The 19188-nt window shown below is 53.9% G+C and overlaps 1 protein-coding gene across 1 annotated transcript in view; it reads right to left on the reverse strand.

The window, feature by feature from the left end:
* Positions 1–2440: 2440 nt before the first annotated feature.
* The window catches only part of GLI2 (GLI family zinc finger 2), a 243339-nt gene continuing 226591 nt past the window's right edge, over positions 2441–19188 (reverse strand). Inside the window, exons 10-14 of the mRNA XM_080799469.1 lie at positions 15577–15726; positions 11579–11743; positions 9917–10198; positions 7976–8312; positions 2441–6657 (exon numbers count right to left, since the gene is read on the reverse strand). Of these exons, the coding sequence (XP_080655595.1) occupies positions 4232–6657; positions 7976–8312; positions 9917–10198; positions 11579–11743; positions 15577–15726 (3360 nt within the window). The 3' untranslated portion in view covers positions 2441–4231. The remainder of the gene's footprint in view (positions 6658–7975; positions 8313–9916; positions 10199–11578; positions 11744–15576; positions 15727–19188) is intronic.

The raw sequence follows: 19188 nt of genomic DNA on the forward strand, positions 1-19188 counted from the left end.
CAGGCAGTTCCAGTGAAGGACAATATCAGAGTAAAGACAAAGTCAAGGATGTGCCCTTGATTCTAGTGCTCTTTGTTTTCACGGTCCTGGAAGGAATAAAGTGGCTCTCAACTATCCTTTCAGTGACAACAGGGTACCTAGAAACCTTCAGGGCATGGCCCCATGTAGCATGGTGCGAGGTCCCAGTCACCTAACGTAGGATGAGATGTGTCACTGAAGGGACGTGGGTTGGGCTTTTGGCACAGAGTTGACTGGAATCAAATATACCAAAGACCCACAATGTTTGAGAGAGCTGAGTGCGCAAATGCACGGACTCAGGGGGATGGAAGTCACTGGAAACGTAAAGGGTGGCAGGCTCCTAACTTCCTTCAGACAGGAAGAGGTTGAAGAGTTACTGTGTTCTCATGGAGGGCATGCTTCCCCAGGCCCTCCCCAGAAGCTGAAGGGCTGAGCCAAAGGGAAGATGGCCTCAATTGAGGAAGCCAGAGCTGTGCAGCAAAATGAACTGGGGAACCATTTAAGAAACATTCCACCCAGCGGGAGGCTCTGAAAATAGTTGCCCAGGAGGGTTTCAAATACTGTTCCCTAATGACCAAGATGGGAGTGGTCCATGCCACCACTGTATGTTGGGAATGTGCATGTGCATGGTGGGCTGAGAGCTTTACTAGTTCCTAAGTGTCTGGGTCTAGAAGAGCCCCATCCACGACAGGTGTCGATTGCAAGATCCTTGACTTTGAGCCTGACGATCAAGTGTATAGACTTTGGGGGGCCTGGGGTGAGTATATTCTACATGTGAAAGGGACATGCATCACAGTCTTTGAGGGCAGACTGTGGTGGATTATATATTGTTGAGAGATATTTACTGTCTCCTTCTCCTTTCTATGGAAGGGAAGCACTTGCCCACGTAACTGCTGATAGGTTTTGCCAAGTGACTTGCTTTGACCAGTTCCACGGTTCAGAGAGGAGGCCTAAAGAGAATCCTCATTTTTCTGCTTATTCTCTTGTGCTTCTGCTGTCCCCACAAGAAGGTAATGGCCAGGCCAGCCTCCTGGCCCTACGAGGAAGAGGAGAGTCACGTGGGGTTGTGCCCCAGCCAAGCTGATTGGATTAGCCCCCCCACCCCCCAGTTGCCCAGCCCAGCCCAACCTAGATCAGCCAACCCTCAGTTGGCCCAGATTCAGAAGTTTCATAGAGGTTCAGCATGTTGAAGCTTCCTGGATATTGGTATGCAGCCTGACCTTGGCCATGGTTAGCTGATGGAGGCATGGAGCCATGGTGGGCTTCTTAATACTGTGACTCATCAAGTCTCAGCGCTGAACAATTTGTGGCCTCCCTCTGCCCTCAGAGCTGTTTCCAGAGACTTACCATGTGGTGAGGCAGAGGAGAAACGAAGGCCTGCAAATAAGCTCGGAAGGAGGCAGACATAGGGCGCAGGCAGGCATGCTCCGTACCTCCTCCTGAGGGTGCCCTCAGCTAAGTGAGCCTTCCTCACAGAGGAGTGAGGCCCCGGAGTGTGACTCGGGCTATAGTCTTTCTAGCAGGAAACTACGGCCAGTCATACAGGGAAGACTTTGGGTGCCCAGCAGAAAGGCAAACTACTAAATTCTATTTTTCTTGGGGGTTTCCTCCTCTCCTCAGTCCACTTTGTCACATGCCGCCAAACCGAATGCCCTCTACATGGCTTTGGCTCCGCATTCTCGGAGCCGGGTGGTGAGCTTTTTCTTATGGAGAGGAGGGAGTTCAGGGGCCCAGCGTTTCCGGCCCTACAGAAGGGGACTTCTACCCCCTCTAACCCAGTCTTAGGCCCTCCCTGCTCTTCTTCTGTCCCAGGAACCATCCCAGTCCTTGCGCCCTGCTCACTGGCTCCCTGAGGTTCCCTGGAGTGGCCTGATCGCTGCTAATGGTTGACTGCTGGCTTGCTAGATCTGGGCCCCCGCCTCCCCTGGCCCCGTGTACTTGCCAGGGCCACGTCCTAGGGCTCAGGCATATCTACCTGCCTGTCCTTTCTCCTTTTGCCAGCACCAGAGCACAGAGGTCTATCTTCTCCCCTGACCCCCACCCTGACTCAAGAGCGCTCATCAGATTACCCATCAAAGAGGGAATCCCGACCTGAGGATTGCTTTGGGACGAGTGCTTGGGAATATACCCGGATCTGGTACACAAGGTTTCGGCAAAGCAACTTAGATCTTCAGATCAGCTTGCTGAAAGAACAGCCGGTTAGTAAATCGTCAAACCCTGCCCACCCCTCATCCCCAGAGACAACAAATAAACAGCCACTAAATGTCTTCAGCATTAAACATTTCTCGGCGAAGGCGCGACAGTCAATTTTGACACTGTTGTGAAAAAATACAGCCTAGTTTCTGTTCAGATGCACCAAATTTACTGCTCAGGTTCTCATTAACTCCTGTCAAGGAAGAAGCAGATAGACAAAATAAATTATGAAAAAATTACTTTTTTAATGTACAAAAAGACTTATTTACAAGTTGAGCGTGTCATCTCAATTCATAGCATGTAGAAAAAGCTAAATATTTTGGAGATATAAATTTGGCTGGCTGATTCACCTACAGTATTTTCAGGGATGATGCCTTCTGTACAGTCTATACACAGGCTGGGAAGAGCTAGCAAAATCTTAGCTCAGGGAGCGAGTGAACACCGCCACTGAGCCTAGACCCTTGGAGGCGTCCCAGGGATGTTATCTGGCATTGGCTTGGCCTATGAACCCTAACAAAATATCCGATGTACTGGGATGCGGACAGCCCAAGTAAGGTTTTGGCCCTGCCCCGGTAGAGGCCAGGGTCACAGGATCAGGCTCATAGTGGTGCGGCTGGTTTTGGCAAGGTCGCCACAAATTCAACATGGGGAAGGTGTGCGGTGTGTGTATGTGTGTGGTGTGGACGAGGCATCAAGTCACCCTCCAGTACGTTCAGGAACGATGTCTTCTGATGCCAGCTCCAAATGCCATTTCCGGGTGGGGCTGGGTTGCACTGAACAGGAAAATTCAGTGATGGTCCCTCAGAGTCCCAAGAATCAACCCTATCACCTTCCCACCCCCACCAAAAACACCATGCAGGTCATCGTACTTTGCAAAATGAACAGGAGGATGGAGGGAAGGAATCTAGAAGATCTGGGGACCTCACACTATGCCTCGGCACAGGCCACTGGGCTGCAGGTGAGCGGACAACACAGCTCGGGAGCCTGGGCAGAGGCTGCTGTCAAGTCCTGGGCTTTTCTGTGGTAAGGTGGGTGGACAGTGCACTGGAGAAACAGGATTGGGTAAACATACGACTTCCTCTTCTTATGAGGGAGCTTCAGGGTGGCCTGAGGCTGGGCCCCTGGCGTTCTCCCTCTTTCTCGAGGCCCCGTGCCAGGCTTTGGCTCCCCTGGGTCCATCCCTAACCCAAAGCAGCTCCAGCAGCCCCGAGGTATTTAGAAGTAAGTGTTCTTTCCAGGAAGGGCTACATTCGACATGCATGAACACCGCAAACATGGTCTGGAGAAGCCGGGGCAGCTCCTGGGCTTGCCCCAAGGACTACAATTTTTCTTTCTCTTCTCTGGCAATCCTTCCATACTTCATTCATTTGTATGCACTTGGGACAGTCTGCCAGTCGCAAACTTGGCTTTGGGGGGTGGGGCAGACGCGCCCGCTCTACCAAACCTGGAATCAGGATGTACTTCCAAATTTCCCAGGTAAAAATCTTTTTTTCTTCCTCTGCAGCACGGGGGATGTTAGAGGCCTCAAGAAGTAAGCTTCATAGAATTCTTCTGCCTCGCCCGTATGGGAATGAGAAGCTTATCTTCCTGGATCAGAATATCCAGTATGGCTTTCAGATTCAAACCCAAATGTGGTTCCCTTTACCCTCTTTACTCATGTACTTGGAAAGTCCTCAGCCAACGGAATCCCTCATTAGCCAAATGACAGAGGAAAAGACGCCAGAACAATTTGGTCCCATAAACACCAAAGGCTGGGAAGCACTGTGCCAACGAGTTTTTCATTTCTACCTTGCCTTTCCCATTGAGACTTTTCGCAGTGTTCCGAAAAACCACCCCAAAGAAAACCAGACAGGATACACACAAACCTGCCCTTAAAGCAACTGTGGTCTGAACCGGCCATTGGCAATACTCCCTCAGACCTATTTAATACTTTTTTTGGAAAAAGGTAAAATCGACAAGAGCCCCACGCTCTGGGAAATGATGGCTCCTCAGAGTCTGCTGAGCGCCCAGGGCTGGGACCTTAGGTCATCATGTTCAGGAATTTGCTCTCCTCGGCCAGGCTGGTGAGCATGGAGCTCATGTCCCCAACAGCCATGTTGCTGATGCCCGTGGGGATGGAGGGCAGAGTCAGGGAGTTCCGGGGGGTGGTGAGGCAGGAGGAGTTCTGGGAGAGGTTGTGGAGGAGGCTGGGACTCAGGGCGCCTGAGAGCAGGCTTGAGTGATCGCCATCATCCATGATGGCATCGAAATCAATCTGGGGAGCCTCCAGGAGCTGGGAGTCCACTGTGCTGGACACCTGGTTGACCCCTGGCGAGGGCAAGGGCTGGGGCTGGATGCTGTCTGGGCAAGCCTGTGGCTGCGGTGGCTGGGGCCGCACAACCTGGCAGCCCACATGGTTCTCCAGGCCTCCGTTCTGTTCGTACATGTGGATCTGGCCATAGTAATAGAGCATGCTGTGATCCTGGGCCCCGGCCACGTCCTGTGGGGCTGGCTGAGGAGGCCGGGACACCACGTTGCCCATCGCTCCTTTGGGCACATCGGCCATCTCCTGGCTGGCTGACACAGTGGCCATGGCGTGGCTGGTGGCCCTGGCATAGGCCAGCTGCAGCCCAGCTCGCACCCCACGGTGGCAGCCAGCAGGGCTGGGCTCAGCGGGTGGCCGGGGTTGCACTAGGCCAAAGCCGGATCCGGCCACCCCGACAGCACCCTGCTGGGGCTCCATGAGGCTGGGTTGCTGGGAAGGCAGAAGGTGGGAGCCCTGGCGGTAGCCCTCCTGGCTCATGGGAGTCGCCAGGTGATGGCTCTGCTGTGGGTAGCTCTGGGATGAGTGAAGGGGTGGCATCCCGGCCAGGTTGGAATTGGTGATTCCAAGTTCCCTGCGGTTGCCGCCCATCATGGCGGCTTCGGGAGCAACTTCCATTTGCTGGGGGAGCCCCAGGTGGACTGGCTTGGCCACCATGTTGCTGCAGGATGGGGGGTATGGGTTCAGGGCCCCACCCATGGTACTGGGGCTCAGCTGGGGGTGGGCTTGGCCATAGTTGGTGTGGGGGTTCCCGGTGGTGGTCATATTGGGACACTGACCACCTGTCCCTGGCTGCCGCATATAATTTATCCTAGGCACAGAGGGGCCGCCCCCGCAGGGCTGGAAGTGTGTCTGCGCACTGTCCAGGGCCCCCGGGCTCAGGGGCAGACCTTGAGGACCATAGCCTGTGTACTGGCCGAAGACCAGTGGCTTCTGCTGCACCACAGCCAGGTTGCCCTGTGGGAAGGGCGAAGGCTTCCCCTGGCTGGCCAGCGTGTCCACGGTGCCGGAGCTCACCTCATTCCACTGCACAGGCATGCTGTTTTTGTTCAGGCTGGAGGGGGCCCCGTAGCCCAGCTGGCAGCCTCCCAGCCCCGGGGCGGAGGGGCCCACGTTGGAGTCGGCGGCCACCATCCTGCGCGGGCCATGCAGCCCTGGGCTGGGCAGTTTGGGGTTCTCGGAGAAGCAGGTGCTTTCCGGGGGATAGGCCTGCGGGGGGCTGTCGTCCAGGGCCCCACCGGCGTGCGCCTTGATGTACTGCACCACGTCGTCGGGCAGCACAAGGTCGTCCTCGGGCAGCATGAGGCCCATGTCGGGCCCTGCGCTGTCCGCGCCCGCCACCAAGGCCTCCATAGCCACGTGCTCACTGATGCTGGGCGGCCGGGGCGAGTAGGCGCTGCGAACCAGGCCACCATCGGCGCTCGCGGGGCCGGACAGGCGGAGGCCTCGCCGGTCGGCGCAGGGCGGCAGCGGGGCCGGGTTCACATCGTGGGCGCTGTGGAAGCGCTGCACCCGTGGTGCGGCCAGGGTGTCGGGCCGTCTCACTGGGTCGCTGGCCCGCCGCGCCCCGCCGCCCGGCGCCTCGTGGGGGAAGGCGGGCGCGGGCCCCGCGTGGCCGTGGGCCGGCCCATCGCTGCCCCGCCGCGGCCCCAGCGGGCGCGGGCAGGGGGCGGGCGGCGCCAGCCTGGTCCGCAGGCTCGCGCGCTCCAGGCCAGGCAGCGGGGTCGGGGGCGGCCCGCCGGTGGCCGCGGCGTACTTGGCCCGCAGGCTGTACTGCTGCGCGGGAGTGAGGCTGAGCGGCCCCGCGCCCCCGCCGCCCCCGCCGCCGCTGCACTGGCTGGCCTCGCTCGAGCGCCGCGACGCGTCGGTGGAGATCGGGTCGTAGGAGTCGGCTGAGCTGGCGTTGTGGGGGCGGCCGGCGCCCAGGGGCGACGCCTCGCTGGAGCGGCGGCTGGAGAAGTAGGGAGAGATGCCGGAGGAGCGGCGGCTCACGGTGTAGGCGGAGCTGACTGTGCTGGTGGAGCTGTCGCGGCGCTCCTGCAGGTGGCTCAGCATGGTCACCTCGCTCGCGGACAGCTCCGACAAACGCGGGTTGGGCAGCAGCCCGGCTGGCCCGCCGCCGCTGAGGTTTTCCAGGATGGAGCCTGCGGGAAAGGAGAGCCGTCAGCGGCTGGGGCCAGGGCGCGGGTGCTCTGCCGACTTTGACCCAGCTCAGCCTGCGGCCGCTGGAGCCCTATATGGGCGTGGCACACAGCTGGCCCTCAACCGACGACTTCTAGATGAAAGGAGGGATGGGGAGCCCAGTAAGTGAACAAATGATGGCCCAGTGGGAGTCAGGAGGCCTGATTCCAATCTTAGCTGCAACGGCCTGGCCGGCCCTGAATTCTCATTCTGTCTGATCCTTAGTTTCCCCAGCTGTGGGTAACACATGCCTCTCGGTAGGAAGAGGTTATTGAGAGCCGGGGAGGAGGAGCCTGGGAGGGCCCTGGCCACGCCCCTGCACCTTCACCATCCGGGCGTGGCTGTGGCAGGCTGGCTTCCCAGGGGCAGAGTTGACCAAGGAGGCTGCTTATAGGCAGTTCCCCGACGCACACCCATGGAAGGGAGCAAAGGCCTCAGAGTGCCAAGGGTGTGTGAGTGTGTGTGTGTGTGCTCGCTCGCGCGGGTCTGCAGGCCCCACGGCAGCTGACGTCACAGGGAGCTCTGGGCCTTGAATGGCCTTACACTCCTGCCCTGATCAGTCCCTGGATGGGGGCCACCCCAGAAAAGAGTGACCTTGGGTGAGGCAGCTGTCTACAGCCCAGGCGATTTCTGTATGAGGCTGGGAGTTGAAGGCCATTTGCCAGCAGTTCCTGCAACAGCTGGGGCAACAAAGCCTCCCTTCAAGGGACACCTGGGTGGTGTGTCTCAGTGTCCACCACACTGCCTGTGGGTCCAGCTAACTGTCTGGCACAGAGTTGGCACTCAGGAAATGCTTCTGAGGGCACCTTGGTTCTTGAAGCCTGGCCAGCACCTCCTGAGACTGACTTTATGCAGAAGTCCCTGTTCTTCCCCAGCTGACGTGCTGTCTCTCTCCTCTGCTCAGGCCCAGCCCGAGCTCTGTCCTCACTCCCTGGCTCCTTCCCCGGTCCAGCGCGCTTCTCACAGCATGGCCTTCTAACCACAGGAACTGGGATTATAGTGCTCTCCTCCCTAGGGCCTTGGCCACAGTGCCCAGAGCAGAAGCACAGTAGAGCTGGAAGAGTACGGGCTTTGGAGCCACTCAGGCCTGCCCTTGAACTGAGTGGGGCACTCTCCCCTCTCCAAGCCTCACTTTTTCTCATCTGTGTAATGGGCTGGTGAGATCTATTCTATTGTGAGCATCCGGTGAGATGGACATGGCGCTCGATGGAGGTGAACCTATCGGGTGCTTGGCCCAGGCTCTGTCCCGCCCCTGCCCACACACCCGGGGCCCCCTCTCACCACTTCCTGGGAGGGGAGGCAGCTTGGTGTTCCGGGTGTGTGGAGCCGGCCCAGCCCAGGAGCAGGAATCCTTGAGCGACTTGAGCTTCTCCTTCTTGAGCTGCTCGAACCGGTGCATGGCCGTCATATGTTTGCGCAGCTGCAAGCCACCAGCAGAGGGAGCGGCCAGGGCTGAGGCATCGGCCCCTGGGGGCGTGTCATCCAGAGCCGTCAGGTCTCCCAGGCTCCCGGGCCCTGTCCCCGGCATCTCCACGCCGCTGTCATTGTTGGGGGCACTGCCCAGGGGAGAGGGCTCACTGCTGCAGGACGACTGGGCCCCGGGGCTGGACTGACACAGCTGCGGGGTTGGGGGGTGTGAGAAGACACAGACTCAGTGGGTGCGAGAATCCCCCTGGCCCTTGCCCCTGTGCGCACACACGCTGTGCCCTTGCACACCTGGGAAGGAGGCTGCCATGCAGAGAGCTTCTGAGCGTCACTGTCTGTCTGCAGCAGGTGGCCCAGCCACCTCACTTCTCCGAACCTCAGCTCCCCCAACTAGAAGAGGTACCTGAGCTGTCTCTGGGACAGGGTCAGTGGCTGGATGGAAAGCCTCCGGTAGGCGGAAGGCACCTGAGAATGGACAGCCCCACATTTTCCTGCCTCCCGCTCCGTGGTTGTCTGGGCCAGCATCTGGGCCAGAGCTCTGCATGCTGAGCTTTCAGTGTGTGGGGACACTTGGGGTCTGTGCCCCACAGAGGCAGCCACGGCTGCATGAAGTTGACATCCAAGAGGGTGCTCAGCGTTCCCAACAACAGGGATGTGCCATGTGATGGAACAAGGAGCTGTGGGGGCCTGTTGACCTGGTGCCTTCTCAACAGGCCAGAGGCAGATTATTGGAAAGGGCCAGGAAGACCAGGGAGTGTGGACCTGCTGGACACAAGCCCTTGACTGACGGGCCACTCTGAACCAGCCCCCACTCTGGTCGATGCGGAGGGAGGCTCATGTGTACAACGCAGGACTCCACACAACCCGGGCTGCCTCCACTGGGACCTGGGCTCTAAGCCCAGATGTAGCACCTGTGGGCTCATTCCCAGGCCAGATGCTCCCAAGTTCCAGAATTTTCTAGAATTTTCGGTGACAGTGCTCCCTTCTGCCCGTGGCAAGACCTGCATTTCTCACGTTGACACTCAAGACCCTCCATTGGCTGGTCCTTCCCTCCTCTGTGCCCTGAACTTGTGCCTCCACTCAGCCCTGTCCCTCGGGGGAGGTTCTGTCCCCATGGTTCGCTCCTGTATCTGCCAGCCTGACTCCTGCCTCCAGCCTTTATCTGTCCTGGGGGTTCTACCTGCCGTGCCTGACGACCACTGACCCAAACCCATCTTACCAGGCTCCCGAGGGGCCTGGACTGCTTGATCAGCCTGCACTCAGGCAGCAGGCTGGGACCAATACCCCAGCCCGCCCTCAGCACGCCAGCCCGCCCACACCCCGGCCGGGCTTCCCCGCTCACCTCAGTACCGTCTATCCTTAGGGGAGGTACAGTCGAGAGAAAGAGGTGGAAACAAAGAACAGATGGTTAGAACAAAAGGAGTGGAGGCCACAGGGGCAAGGACACAGAGACAGGACAGAGGGAAGGGGACCAACTGTAGCGCTCGGGTGCTGGTTGGAAAGGCAAACCCCAGGAACCACCCACAGACTGACCACGTGGGGCCAGGCATCCCCGTGGCCCAAGGCCCTGCCTAGAACTACAGGACCCAGCACAAGACAGGTTCTATAAGAGACCCAAGGTCGTGAAGGGAGGAAAGTTGAGCTGGAGAGAGGAGGATGTTGTCATGCGCTTAGAGGAAGGGATCCCAAGACAGAGCCCACAGCTGCAGCTGGGGCTCTGGGCCCTCGTGCTGCTGGGCTTGATCTCCTGGGGGTGGGAAGCATGCACTGGGGCCTGCACTGCCCTGCTCTGCTTACCCCGGAGCTCTCGGTCTTGATGGCTTTGACGTGTAGGCAGTCCTCCACGGCCTGGCTGGTGCTGCTGGCCTCGGCACTCTCCTCAGAGCCCCGGCCACCGGGCTCAGCACTGGCCTCATTGTCCCCGTTCTCCTTGAGTAGGGGGGCACGGAGGTGCACATCGTTGCGCTGCTTCTTGGTGACGTGAGCGTCTGGGCCATGTACCGTTTTCACGTGCTTTCGGAGAGAGCTGGGGTCTGTGTATCGCTTGGTACAGCCTGGGATCTTGCAGATATAGGGTTTCTGGGAAGAGAAGCAGGCATGTGTTATGAGACTCTGAGTGGGAGCACTCCCCATTCTCCTGAAGCCATGCCACGTCCTTTGGCTGGTATAGTCAGAAGGTGCTGGATGGAGCCATGCCAGCCCCAGGCCTGCAGGAGCTCAGCCCCATGAGTCTGATCTGCCATCTTTGCATGTAGGTAAGTGCATAGCTGAGGAAACCCTCATCACAAGCTGGGGACACAGATTCAGAGACCAGGGAGGGGGTCGGGGACATGGAGTTTGGTGTGATTGCAATGCCACCTCCCTGGGGATCAGGGCACTGGAATTTTCTTTTCTTTCTTTTTTTTTAAATTTTAATAAACATATAATGTATTTTTATCCCCAGGGGTACAGGTCTGTGAATCGCCAGGTTTACACACTTCACAGCACTCATCATAGCACATACCCTCCCCAATGTCCATTTCCCCATGGAATTTTCTATATCAGTAGGAGTGTATTATGGGAGATAGGGTTAACACCCCGATCTCTCTGATGAAGAAAAACAGGTTCATAGAGGCAAAGAAACTGGTTCAAAGTCACTCTGGAATGGGATGAAAACCCAGGGTTTCTGAACCTCAGTCCTGAGTGTACACACACACACACACATACATACCCCACATCTACATGTAGACACACTCCCTAGTACCCCTCCACACACACTCACACATACACACATGTCCATGCATACACACCACACATATACACGCACATACACATGTACATGTGCACAAGTGCACAAACACACACACATGTCTTACAAATATGCATCCACACAGACCCACATAATACATACACACGTACATCCACATCCACACACATACATAAACACACCCCTTTCCAAGGCTAGCTCTTGTCTGTAGAGATCCTGGGGGGCTTAGATTCCTTAGGGAATGCCTCTGATTTCTTACAAGCATTGGAGGAAATCCTTTTGGGATCCAAAATGTATCTCAGTTTTTAGAAATGTTCCTTCCTGAGTCTACCCAAGCAAAAGCATTTGAGTGGCTTGGCTTGGACTAGGAGGCCAGTACAGTGGACTTCTCACCCTGGGCTCTGTCAGTCCTGCCAGGGAGCCTGGATACCTGGGAGGGAGACAAAGGCTGCTCTGTGGCTTATCAGTGAGGGGCTGACAGCTACGATAGGTCAGACAGCAGCAGCAGCTGTAGCACGTCATTGCCAGCTGCCCAGGGTGGAGGGGCAGGGCCCTGCCGATCCTTCCTGAACTCAGATAGTAGGCTGGGGAGGGGGCTAGGGGCATCAGGCACCTAGCTACTTGACAGCCTACTAGAAGCCACGGGGTGGTGTATTTACACATGCATCTGAGGGGCCCCACATGCACATGCTGTGCACACCCTGGTGGGGTACCTCGTTGGAGTGGGTGCGGTTCTGGTGCTTGGCGCGGTCGGAGGCGTTGGAGAAGGCCTTGTTGCAACCCTCGTGCTCGCACACGTACGGTTTCTCCCCAGTGTGGGAACGCAGGTGTGTCTTCAGGTTCTCCAGGCGAGAGTAGGCCTTTGAGCAGCCCTCGAACTGGGAAGAGGTGGGTTCGGTCAGTGAGGGTGCCCGAGACCCAACGCGGGGATCCCGACCTCAGGGGCTGGTCTGCTGCCTCCTCCCCGGATCCGTCCCCCCACACCCCACTGGTGCACCCAGGATTTTAACAATATCCACCCTGCTTTCTGATGAAAAAAATGACACAAGACTACTCTAGAACATTTGGGAAGGACAGAAAAGTGCAAAAAGAGAAATGAAAACCATTTGCTGCCAGGGATAGCCACTGCCGACATCAGGTAAGTCTCTCTCTGGGGACTTGGCAGTTCATCCTGAATGTTCAAATCCCAAGTGGGAACGTATCACGTATTTTGATACATTATCTGTTTGTTAAAGTCAACGGCACATGCTGAGAATCTTCCTGTATCATTAAAAACTCTTTGAAAATACTATTTTTAACTGTTTCCAATGCCACTCCCCAATTAGAATGGTTGTGTTAAAAGACACTGAAAATAAAATCCAGGGGCCCCTGGATGGCTCAGTCAGTTAAGTGTCTGACTCTTGATCTCAGCTCAGGTCTTAATCTGAGGATCTTGAGTTCAAGCCCCATGTTGGGCTCACACTGGATTTGGAGCCTACTAAGATAAAATAAAATCCACTGTGCTCCAAATCCTTGAGTGAGTTGGCCACCCTCACCTTTGTTCTGGCCATGCTGGACCCCTTTCAGTTCCTTGACCCCACTAAGTTCTTCTCAGTGTGGGGCCTTTGCACACACCACCCCTGGCTACCGGGGTCCTGGCCTGGTTCACTCCCTCTGAATCTCTTATGGTATTTCCTCTAGAAGAATTTCTCTGATCTTCTTAATCATAAGACTACCCTTTTTCTCTTTATATTACCTACCGCAATTTATAATTTTTGTCATTTTGTTATCTGGCCTTCCCATTGGGATACCAGCTCCAAGAGAACAGGTATCTTCTAGATCTTGTTCATTTTAGTTCCTAGTAGTTAATATCTGATGAAAAAAAATTTTTTGGCACTCAAGAAGCATTTTTGGAAAGGAAGGAAAGAAGGAGGGAGGGAGCAAGAGAGTGGCAGAGAGGGAGGAAGGAAGGACGGATGGATTATTGTAGGAGGTTCTGAACCTATTCCCAAGATAGTGCAATAGCATCTAATGTTCCTATGAAAACTGCCCTTAGAATGACACATAAACCCTAGTAGGAACTGGGTTATTATGTATCTTCACATCTTTCCCTTTATTCCTGACGAGTGATTGGGTATATTTGGTACATCGGGATCTGTTTCTACAATACACAGTTTGTACCACGGGGCTAAGGTTTGCTAGCACTCAGAATGTTACAAAAATAACTTGCAAAGGACCCAGAAGAGCAAAAATAATCTTGCAAAAGGAGGACAAATCTGGATGACTGACACTTCCCAAATTCAAAATTTACTACAAAACTACAGTAATCAAGACTGTGGGTGGTGCTATAAGGACAGACATAGAGATCAACAGACCAGAAGTGAGAGTTTAGAAATAAACTCATATATAAGGGTCCAGTGATTTTCGAGAAGGGCATTAAGGACATTCAATGGGGAAAAGAACAGTCTCTTCAACAAATGGGATCAGGACACCTGGACAACCACATGCAAAAAGAATGAAGCTGGACCCCTACCTCACACCATATACCCAAATGGACTCAAAATGGATTCAAGACCTAAATGGTAGAGTTACCCTATAAAACTGTATATTTATATTTATATTTATTTATATATTTATAATATATATTTATATATGAATATATATTTATGTAAATAAGACTATATATTTATAAACTAAAACTTACATAAGAAAACATAGGGATATATTTTTGTGACCTTGGATTAGGCAATGGTTTCTTAGATATGACACCAAAAGCACAAAGAATTAAAAAACTGGATTTCATCAAAATTAAAAACTTTGGTGCTTCAAAGGAAACCATCAAGAAAATGAAAAGGAAATCCACAGAAATGGGAGAAAATACAGGAAAGTCATATATTTGACAAGGGTTTAGAACTGCTACAACCCAACAATAGAAACAAATAACTCAATTTAAAAATGGGTGAGATATTTGAGTAGACATTTCTCCAAAGATAGTATACAAATGATCGATAGGCATATGAAAAGATGCTCAACATCACAGTCATTAGGGAATCACTAATCAAAATCATAATGAAATGCCACTTCACATCCCCTAAGATGAGTGTCATCAAAAGCAAGTGTTAGGAAGGATGTGGAGAAATCAGAACCCTCAGATAGTGCTAGTGGGAATATAAAATGGTGCAGCCTTTTTGGGAAGCAGTCTGGCTGGTCCTCCAAAACTTGAACACAGAGTTACCATATGCCCCAGCAACTCTACTCTAGGTACATACACAAGAGGATCGAAAACTTGTGTACTAATGTTCACAGCAGCATTTTTTATAATAGCCAACAAGTAAAAACAATGCAAATATCCATCAACTGGGTAAATGGGTAAAAATACTAGGATTTTTGTGTATAATGAACTGTTGTTTAGCCACAAACAGAAACGATGTATACGTGCTACGATACAGAAGAACCTTGAAAACTCTCTGAGTGAACAAAGCCAGACACAAATGCTGCCCATCGTGTGATTCCGTTTTAACGATCTGTCTGGAACAGGGCAATTCATAGAGATGGGGAAGCAGATTAGTGGTTGTTAGGGAGTAGGGAGAAGAGGACAGGGAGTGACTGCAAATAGGTCTGGGTTTTCTTTCAGGGGTGATGACAATGTTCTGAAATTAGCTAGTGGTGATGGTTGCACAACTTAGTTAACATATGGAAAATCACTGACTTGTACATTTATTAAAGGGTGAATTTATGGCATGTGAGTTTTATCTCAATTAAAAAAAAATACTTGCCAACAAAGGTAGCCTATTTTGTTGAATCCCCGTCACTACCAATTTTAAGGCAGCCTGAATTCAGAGATATTAAAATGAGAGCAAAATGTCTATCTCAGAATTATAAGATAATTCATGGAGAATTCCCAGAGGCTTTAGCTGCAAGCAGGTCAGGGCATCACTGGACTAGTGGTCCTTTTAAAGAGGGACCAGTCACGTGTGCTAAAAAAAGGTCTCACTAATCATAGTCACCGATTATGTTGAAACCACAAGGGAACTGTCTAGAAGTTTTTATTTTTGTGTCCACTTAAAAAAAAAAAATTCAGGGTGACTGGGTGGCTCCGTTGGTTAAGCGTCTGCCTTCACTCAGGTATGATCCCAGGGTCCTGGGATCGAGTTCTGCTCCCGCTCCCTGCTCCTCTGGGAGTCTGCTTCTCCTTCTCCCTCTGCCTCCCCGCCCCTTCCCCCCGCAACCCAGCGTTTGTCCTCTCTTTTTCTCAAATAACTAAAATCTTCAAAAAAATGAAAAGAAAAAAAAAAGAAAAATAATTTAAATATTCAACCAAAGGGATGTTGCTCCAGCAACTTGCCAGTAAAGTTTTCTCTGTGCCGGGCTGAACTGCAGGGGTATAGTCCCGCCGCGGAGTTCATGGCCACACAGTCACAACTACAGAGAGCCACCGGCACCTCCCCACTGCAGTTACCAAGATGCACCCATGCCTGGAGTCCATCAGAGGTCTGGAAGAGAAAGGTGACCAGCCTCAAGAACTCCCCACGGGCAGAACTCGCAGGGCAGGAGCACACAGGACAACACGTTGTGGGGCCCAGATGGTGCCGTAGCCAGCCATGCCCAGCACAGCCCACATCAGCCCCGGGCGCTCGGCTGTCCTCTGTGGAGACCGCGGGGGTGGAGAGGAAGGACCGTGCCTGAAACGTCGAGACACCGCGGGGGGCAGAGCACTGGAAGCTCCACTCACCGTGCACTTGTGGGGCTTCTCGCCCGTGTGTCTGCGCATGTGCACGACGAGCATGTACTGCGCCTTGAAGGGCTTCTGCTCCCGCGTGCAGGCCTGCCAGCGGCACACAAACTCCTTCTTCTCGCCGTGGATGTGCTCATTGTTGATGTGCTGCCGGGAAGGATGGCGGTGAGCCCGGCCTCCCGCCCCTGAAGACCCCACCTCCTCTGTGCAGACACAATGCCCACTGCCTGACAAGACCACCGCCTGGGTGCCGGGCCCCACCTCCTCATCAGCTCTCTTTAGCTGCCCCTAACTGCAGATCTACTGTGTGCTACTCGTCTCAGCTGCATTTCCCAATTAGTCAGTGGTCAAAGTAGCCATCTGTGATGGGCAAGGGCATCCCGCTCACCCCAGGCTGGGCTCCAGGCTCTGGTCAAGATGGTGATGCTCCTGGGCTGCAAACAGTAGGCACTAACGAACTGCAGCGAGGCAGACATGCCCCCAGTTGGTGCAAGTGAAGCTTCTCCCAACCTTGCCCCTATTGTCCCAGGAATTCCTGAATTTTTTTTTTTTTTAATCATAATGGAAACATAAAGGCATCCCCATCTCTGCTTCTGAGAGTAGCCTCTGAGAGGCTGGTTCCGGCACTTTTCACCGAGACCCAGATCGTATGTGGTCTGGGCAGGGCCCCAGCAAGCAAGGGCAGTGCCCTGATGCTGGGCTCTGGGCACGGTGTGAGGCTGCCCCTGGCACACGATGGCCCAGGAAGGTACAGCAGGTCAGCCAAAGACTACATGACTGATCTCGAGGCATGGCCTTGGGAGCCCTGCTTCCCGGGGCAGGTGGGGCCATAGGGGGGAAGCTGGGAAGTGCAAGGTCAAGCAGCTCTTCCTGGAGGTGGGGTCCGTAGACGCATCTGGGGTAGCACTGCCCTGGCCCAGGAATGGCAGACTAATCCTCCTTTCCCCAGCCCCTACACCTACACCTTCCAGCTTCTGCTTCAGGCTCATCACATGTGTGCCACCTCCATTAGTTTCTCCGTGATGTGGGACAAGGGGCCAAATTTCCCTTTCTGTCACAGGGAACATTGCAAGCTGCCCTAGGTAGACCCTTTGGATTAGTCACTTGCTTTGATTATTTAACTGAGGGCTGCCGTACTCACTGGAGCAGGGCTATTACTACCTCTGAGCTTAGGATGTGTGGATATGTGTGGGGTCTCTGAACTTTTAGTCCTTAGGTTTTGAGATTGCTTATTTATCTAGGGGAGTGAAAAAAGGTGGTATTAGTCACTCACGCAGTGGACTGAAAAAGCATACTGAACCTCCTGTGCTTCCTCTCCCTCTAGGGCATCTCTCTAAAGGCCACCAGGGAGCCTCCCTTTGCCCCATCAATGTCCCATCCTTCCCCTTTCATCTCCCTCTTCGTTCAAGGTCCTGCACTATCTGTGTGCGGATCAGGCTGGGCTTGCTTCCCCCTAGGGGGATGGGAGGGTGGGACGCTCTGGTCTTGGCCGCCCGCTCTCTCTCCAGCCCCACCGCCTCTCTTCTTGGCACATCTTCCTGCTTTCACCGCCCTCCACCCGCCACCCCCTCCAATGCAGTAGCCATTCACCACTTGTGGCTTTGAGCCCTTGAGATGTGGATGGTCCCAACTGGGATGGGCTGTTTCTAAGATGGACGATTAAAAAAAAAAGGATGTAAAATACCCCAATAATTGTTTTATATTGATTACATGTCAAAATGATCATCTTTCAGATATATTGGGTGAAATACAATCTATTTTTAAAATGAATTTCACCTGTTTCCTTTTACCGTTTTTAAAACGTGCTCCCAGGTTAACGTCAAGTTACACGTGTGGCGGGACTTTGTGGCTGGCGTCATCCTTCTACTGGACAGTGCTGCTGTCGATCTTTGCAAGCTGTGGGGTTGTTGGGGAGAGCCCGACCCAGAAAGACAGCAAGCTGCCAGGCCCACGCGCCCTGAGAAACAGGCCCCGGCTGTTGTGCATACAAATGTCAGCGTTGGAGCAAGTAAAATCTACAGCGCTTTGAACTTCCAGGGAAATCTTATCATATTAGCCTCACTTTCCATTTTTAAAGCCTTTCAAATGATAAAAATGCTTCCTGACAATGCCTTTCATTTTTTTCTTATTGGTTTACTTAGCAACAAATTGTTAATAATCGACTGGGGGCTCCGGCTCGCCTGCGTGCCTGCCACCATCCATCTTCCCGGGGAGCAGAGAGAAAGACCCAGCTGGGCCGAGGGGCTGGCTCTCTTCTCGTAGGGGCCTTCTTTTTCCGGGGCCAGACAGAGGTGCGCCCCTACGCCTGTAGGGACGGTCCTGAGCACAGGCAGAAGGCTGTAGCTAAAGCTTCCTGCCCCTGATGTCTTTATTGGAGGTGTTCCCTCCCTGCTCTTGGCAGCCCTGTTCGCTCATCACCAGGCACACCTCTTGTGTCTGTGTCTCCACCTCTGCCCAGCCCCCTCCCGGCCCCGCATGTGCTGTCCTCCCTCTCCTTTCACCTAATCTGATCCATTCTACAACTCACAGCCCCAGTGGCCCCCTCTCCCTCTTGGACTCGTTCACCCAAAGACGTGATGCAGGTTGAAGAATTATGCTCAAGTTCCAGGAGGGATTAGAGCAGCCCTGCTTCACGGTGTTATGTTAGCTCCAACAGGTTCACTGTGAAATTCTGGCCTCTTACATGAGAATCGTTGCGGGGGAGGGGATCCCCAAAGCAAAAGAAACCTCCAGCATTTGAGAGCAACTCTCATGACAGGAGAGAGGGGGTGGTGTCCTAAATGCAGAGTGCACGGGGCTGGGGAGAAGCAAGCTTCCCTGTGGTGGCTTCTGGATGGGAACAGTGTGTGTATCTACCCTACCCAGCAATCGAGCTGCTGGTCTGGTGTGGGGCTCATCTTTACGGACTCTCAGTCCCCAAGAATTATGTGTATCTATGTGTGTGTGCGTGTGCAGGGCAGGGTGGGGGGTGGCTGGGAGGGTTATTCTTCAAGTCAATTTCTCTTCAATTTCATCTTCTGCATGGAGAAGAGAGACACTCAGGCTGGTATAGGAAACAAGGAGGAAGTGGGAGGGAACCACCACGTGTGAAAAGCCATCGGCTACATGCTTACGCGGGTATCCCATCTAACCTTCACACCCTGGTGGGGGTAGACTTCACCTGCCATTACAGGAGAAAAAAACTGAGGCTCGTGGGGCTTAAGTGGTTCGGAACCACTTGGCTGACTGTGATGTAGCCAGTTTCGAAGCCTCTGCTCTTCCGTCTGTGGGCTACCCACCCCTCCAACTGCCATCACGTGAATGCTGCTGTAGAGAAATTCAGAGTGGGGACCAAGGGACACGACACAAAAAGCGCATCCAGGTCCCATGGCCTCTCTCGTGTCCTGCCCTGGCAGTATCTAGGCATTTTTAAGCAGTCTCCTCCTGATATGGTATTGATACCCCATCTGCACTTGTGGATACTAGGTCTCTGGGAATGGTCTCCCAGAGGAAGTTACTAATTCCTTCCTCCATGGGAGGAACTATGTCCTGGTTTCAGAGTCAGGCTTGTTATGATCTCACTGATTCTGGCTGATTTAACTGGTCTTAATTCCCTCTTTGCACTGGCTG

Source organism: Martes martes, assembly GCF_963455335.1.
Source record: "Martes martes genome assembly, chromosome: 3".
Taxonomy (NCBI): Eukaryota; Metazoa; Chordata; class Mammalia; order Carnivora; family Mustelidae; genus Martes; species Martes martes.